A 6,000-nucleotide genomic window follows, 5' to 3' on the forward strand; every position below is an offset into this window, starting at 1 on the left:
TATAATATAATAGCGGGGTTATGACATCGTGTAGTATAATATAATAGCGGGGTTATAACATCGTGTACTATAATATAATAGCGGGCTTATAACGTCGTGTAGTATAATATAATAGTGGGGTTATGACATCGTATAGTATAATATAATAGCGGGGTTATAACATCGTGTAGTATAATATAATAGCGGGGTTATAACGTCGTGCAGCGCAGTAGCGGGGTTGGTTATAATGTCGTGCAGCGCAGTAGCGGGGTTGGTTATAATGTCATGTAGCATAATAGCAGGGTTATAAGACGTCCGCTGTTCTGTAGGAGGTGTGGTCATGCTGGATGGAGCTGCTGCAGTATTTGGATTTGGAGTCAGGCTGGTTGAACACTTTAGAGGAGAATCTGCAGGCCACAGAGAAGCTTCCGGAGAACACGGAGTCCATCAGCCAGGCTGTGGAGGTACGCTGATCTCACTGTTTCACTTCCATTACACCATTACAGCGTCCACTGTATTTCCCCTCCGTACGACCAGCGTGATTCTTTAGAGATCCTCATTAGTCGATTATTTTTAACCCCGTGTGCCCTCTCTCTCTGTCTCTCTCTCTCTCTGTCTGTCTGTCTGTGTCTCTCTCTCTGTGTCTGTCTGTGTGTCTCTCTCTCTCTCTCTCTCTCTCTCTCTCTCTCTCTCTCTCTCTCAGTCTCTGGAGTCGGTTCTTCGTCACCCAGGTGATAACAGGACTCAGATCCGGGAGCTGAGCCAGACTTTGATTGACGGTGGGATTCTGGATGACCTCATCACCGAGAAACTGGACAACTTCAACTCTCGCTACGACAACCTCAACCAGCAGGTGTGTGTGTGTGTGTGTGCGCGTAGAAGATGTGACATTCTATTGAACACTTCCTAATATGTTTAATTTCATTAACCTACTTGGCCTGTGAATCAAACACTGGTATTGTGTAATTTGTGTGTGTGTGTGTGTGTGTGTGTGTGTGTGTGTAGGTGGTGGAGCGTCAGGCGGCTCTGGAGCAGCAGTTGGCTATGCTGAAGGAGAACGAGGCGGCATTACACATACTTCAGGACTCGCTCGCTCAGCTCGATCAGATGCTCACGTCCTACCTCACCGACCGCATAGACGCCTTTCAGATACCACAGGAAGCTCAGGTACACACACACACGCGCGCACACACACACACACACACACACACACACCTATTTTAGATCCCGCCCACTTCATCTCTTCCCTCTGACCATTGCTCTCAGGCGATTCAGGCTGACATTGCCGCTCACGAGGCCTCTCTGGAGGACCTGCGCAGGAGGAACGTGGGGAACGTTCCCGCTTCCGATGGAAAATCGTCACGCGGAGGCACCATGCTGGATCAACTGCAGGTATACACACCCGAGCGGACTTTCTGCCACGTCCTGGAATTTTTTCTATACGCTTCCAGGAGACGACGACGTTTCCATATAGCTCGAGTTTATTTATTATTCCAAAACAGCACTAATTAGCGCGCACAGTTCCAAGTTATTATCATATTACACTATGTTACAAGTCCTGGTGTAAGTTGTTGCTATAGAAATGCTAGCGGAATCGGGACGAGCACGTTCATATAAACCTGCGATTCGCCTCGGAGCTGGAACTTCTATAGAAAACACATCTCTGAATTCTGCATTCTGATTGGTCAGAAGGTAAAGTGTTCCCGTTTGTGTACAGAGGAAATTCCGGGAGATCAACACGAAATTCCAGCTCTTCCAGAAACCAGCCAACTTTGAGCAGCGCATGCTGGACTGTAAAAGAGTCCTGGAGAACGCCCGCGCTGAGCTTCCGGTTCTCGACCTCGCTGACACACAGCCGGAGCAGATTCAAACACAGCTCGCCGGCTGCATGGTGAGCACATGCGCGCACACAACCGCACACATCCACAACCGCACACGTAACCACACACGCACATACAACCCCACACACACACAGCCACACACCCACACACACACACATACACACACACACACACACACACGTCCACATTACCATATGCAATTCACTACACTGGGTGCTTAGGGACAACTTGGTCACATGCGCTCATGATCCATGTGTCTGTGGTTGTGTGTGTGTGTGTGTGTAGAAGCTGTATAAGATGCTGAGTGAGGTGAAGCTGGAGGTGGAGACGGTGATCAAAACGGGCCGACAGATTGTCCAGAAACAACAGACTGAGAATCCGAAGAGCATGGACGAACAACTCACTGCGCTCAAATTACTATACAACGAACTGGGTGCACAGGTATATGTGTACAAGCACACACACACACACACACACAGACAAATTGCTGCTTGAATCTGCTATATGATGAATTAGAAACAAACTACTATGTACTGCTGACTGAACTTGGTATTAAATGTGTGTGTGTGTGTGTGTGTTAGGTGACGGATGGAAAACAAGAGCTGGAGAAAGCTCTGTCTCTGTCTCAGAGACTGCACAAGGACAGCGCCGCTCTGCAGGACTGGATCACGTCCACACACACACAGCTGGAGAAGAAGATCAACACGGGAGACATGCCGGCTGACATCGATGCTGAGATTGCCTGGGCCAATGTGAGTGTGTGTGTGAGAGAGAGAGATTAGTTCTGTAAGTGTGGTTTTGTAGCCTTCAGTGCGACTGACGTGTGTGTTGTGCAGGGTCTGCTAAAGGAGAGCGACTGTAAGAAGGCGGATCTGGGTAAGGTGACGGAGAACAGCACCGCCCTGCAGGCCGTAGTGGAGGGCAGCGAGGCTCAGCTTGAGGATCAGCTGTTCGTACTGAATGAGGGATGGCAACAAGTGCGGACGCTGATAGAGGACTGGCTCAGTGCTGTGCTGGTGTGTGTGATCTGTAAATTATTGTCTCGTAATCTCTTGTAAATAATTGCCAACATTTCGAGTATTTTATTTCTGACTTGTGAGGCCATTTTACAAATTTGAGTTAGAGTGAATAAGACAATTAAGTCAGAGACGAGAAAAGGCAAAGTGAAAATTAATCAAAAAGAGACACGAGAAGATGAGACAAGACCAGAAGATAAGAGAGACAGGAGAAAAGAAGAGAGAAAACAAGGAGGAAAATGAGACAATATGGGGAAAAGAGATGGAAAAAATATAAGATGAGTCGAGACGACGAGAGGGGAAAACGAGATAAGACGAGACTGAACTGAATGTAGAAGTCTATACGTGAAGACACTGCAGGACATGGACTTATAGGTGTGTGTGGTGTTGCAGAGTCATCAGAGGGAGGTGGAGATGTTTGATGAGAATTTGGCTCACATCAGCACGTGGCTCTATCAGACCGAGATCCGTCTGGACGAGACCGAGAAGCTCCCCACTGCTGAGAGGGAGAGAGTGGTGAAGGTCGGAGACGACGCTCTTTGGAGACACTCTTTCAAGTATTTTCGTGGTATCAGACCGGTCTAAAAAAGTTCTTTCTTTCAGGCCGTGCTGAGTGAACTGGAGGCTATGAGCGCGAGGGTGGACGGCGCCCGGGATCAGGCCGTCATCCTGATGACCGGCAGGGGGCCCGCGTGCCGAGACGTGGTGGAGCCCAAACTGGAAGACCTCAACCGCAACTTCCTCAAGGTGGCGCAGCACATCCGAACCGCTCAGGTAACACGCGCTCATTTAGGCTTCCGTTACATCGTAGAAACGCACAAGAACGTTGCGTTAAAACCCGTGATCGTCACACAGCGTGATAAGATAGAGACGGCGACTTGCAGTGTGGGAGGGGCTAGATGTAATACCATGAATTCACGTAATGATGAGACTACTGATGAGAGTGTGGCTCAGTTACAGTCAGATCAATCAAGACAAGGAGAAATGAATGGTAACTTCTTACTAATACTTGGACTCGAATGGCAGACTCTCGACACAAACGGACGTAAAAAAAAAACAGGTGTAAGCGTCGCTATGGTGACGATTTCTGTCTACGGAAGCGTGTCTCCAGTGATTTATTTTCTTTCATGTCGTATATTCTACGCAGTGCTCTGTGGGTCTGGAGCGTGAGCAAGCCGAGGTGCAGCAGGAGGAAGATGATGCGCTGAAGGAACCGACTGCTCCCGCGTGCTCGTCCGACACCCCGCAGGAGTTCGAGGTGGAGTTGCAGGCGGCTCTTAGCGCACTGGAGCGGCAGGAACCCGCGCACTCACCTGATGAGGACAAGGTACATGCACGCACAAGGTGTCATGCCACCACCTCGTAACAAGGAGCACCGTTCACTGTTAGTTTTATGTACTTGCAAATTAGGAGCACCTCCTGGCTCAACAAGCCAGTGTTGCATGGTCTCTATTTGCATATAGGAACGGGATTGGTTCTTAATATTATGATGCAATAGCACTAACCTACAGTATCTCATATTGATATTAACTAAGATGCTGTACTGTATAAATACAAGATACCGTGTGTTCACACACACTGTGGATGTTTATGAGGTAAACCACATCGCTGCTGGGTTGTGTGTGTGTGTGTGTGTGTGTGTGTGTGTGTGCACGTGTGTTTGTGTTTCAGCTGGATGAAGAGAAGGCACGTATTGAGGAGGTCTTGAGGAGAGGAGAAGAGCTGATCCAGTCTACGTCTGAGGAGAAGAGAGATGAGATACGCCTAAAACTGCAGCTACTACAAACTCGCTACAGGGTACACACACACACACACACACACACACACACACACACACACACAGATACACAGGTACACACTGAGCTCAAATGAAGCCAATCAGCGAAGCCATATTTGGTGTCTGAAGTTTGCTTTATTAGCATACACCTTCTGACAAATCAGAATCAAGGATCCATATCTAATTTGCATGACAATCCACATAATACTGCACAGTATTTCTTCCGTTATTAACAAACCTGCAATCTAGATCGAACTCTTTTCTCTTTCCTCTTTCTCAGGAGCTGCACATCATCAGAACCCGTCGAGTTGGAGAAGTTTCTTTTTACTCCGCCCCCTCCTCACGGTCTCTCTCGCCGTCCACCTTCCTCCTGGACGTGAACAAGGTCCTGCTGGCCATGGCCGACAACGAGCTCCTCCTCAACTCGTCGGAACTCAGCGGAGGCCTGTTTGAAGATTTCTCCAGCCAGGAGGACACACTGAGGGTAACGGCGTTAAAAATTAATTCAATTTTTTCGTTAGCATGGAATTCATTCACAAATCATCAATCCTAACTCGGTGTTCGAAAGTGCATCAAACCACTTTTTATATGTCCTCGTCAGGGTCACACACACACCCACACGCGCAGAAGTCATGTTCAGGTCTTTCATTTGTTCATTGAATTTTTATTTTATTTATTGTATACACTTATTGGTTGTATAGGGTTAAAGTGGCAGTGTAATCTCTAAGCATGCAGCGCCAATCCCCGATGATCTTCCTGACAGCCTGGTATCTCTTCAATTAATCTCTTAAGACTTTTAATTCATTATTTAGGTTTCCACGGCAACCCAAAGCAGCACAAGAACACCACATTTTAGAGCGGCAGTTCGCAACAAATCTCAGATATTTTCCTTTTTTTTTTTTTTTTTTTTGTAAATTTTGACTCTTCATTAAATTCAACCAAATCTAACCAAATTGTGGCCTGGTTTACAAACAGAAGATGTCATTAAACATCATTATCTAGATTATATATGTGACCGCCAATCACAATTCATGACCACGGTGAACCAAATGAACGAGTTTGCCATTATGATCAGGACACAACTCAGCAATAGAGCAATTTGCGAAAGGTTCAGAAACACCGAGAAGTCTTGTTTAAGCATATTAAGTTCTCTTTTGACTTAATAATCCTGGAAAATGACAAACCGCAGCTTTAAAAATTCACCATCGACTAATTTGAACCGAATGGTTTAATAAAAACAAAAACAACACCAAAAAACAAAAACGGAGCTTAAGCTTCGATTTATAGTTTTTGATTCAGTAAGTGGCTACATTTATTCTTGAGACCATCTGCTCAACTGAACTGACTATCTTAACCAGTAAATTTTTTTTTTTAGTTTGAGGACCGC

At 46.5% G+C, this 6,000-nt stretch overlaps 1 protein-coding gene across 4 annotated transcripts in view; it reads left to right on the forward strand.

Moving 5' to 3' along the window:
* utrn (utrophin) overlaps window positions 1-6,000 on the forward strand; it is a 196,481-nt gene that overhangs the window by 68,165 nt on the left and 122,316 nt on the right. For all 4 annotated transcript variants that reach the window (XM_017486812.3, XM_017486817.3, XM_017486815.3 and 1 more), the window contains 13 exons: window positions 309-443; window positions 683-832; window positions 985-1,146; window positions 1,246-1,371; window positions 1,697-1,870; window positions 2,106-2,261; window positions 2,402-2,572; window positions 2,657-2,836; window positions 3,230-3,358; window positions 3,440-3,610; window positions 3,984-4,163; window positions 4,508-4,633; window positions 4,894-5,097. In XM_017486812.3, coding sequence (XP_017342301.1) covers window positions 309-443; window positions 683-832; window positions 985-1,146; window positions 1,246-1,371; window positions 1,697-1,870; window positions 2,106-2,261; window positions 2,402-2,572; window positions 2,657-2,836; window positions 3,230-3,358; window positions 3,440-3,610; window positions 3,984-4,163; window positions 4,508-4,633; window positions 4,894-5,097 — 2,064 coding nt within the window. The remainder of the gene's footprint in view (window positions 1-308; window positions 444-682; window positions 833-984; window positions 1,147-1,245; window positions 1,372-1,696; window positions 1,871-2,105; window positions 2,262-2,401; window positions 2,573-2,656; window positions 2,837-3,229; window positions 3,359-3,439; window positions 3,611-3,983; window positions 4,164-4,507; window positions 4,634-4,893; window positions 5,098-6,000) is intronic.

Source organism: Ictalurus punctatus, chromosome 15, assembly GCF_001660625.3.
Source record: "Ictalurus punctatus breed USDA103 chromosome 15, Coco_2.0, whole genome shotgun sequence".
Lineage (NCBI taxonomy): Eukaryota > Metazoa > Chordata > Actinopteri > Siluriformes > Ictaluridae > Ictalurus > Ictalurus punctatus.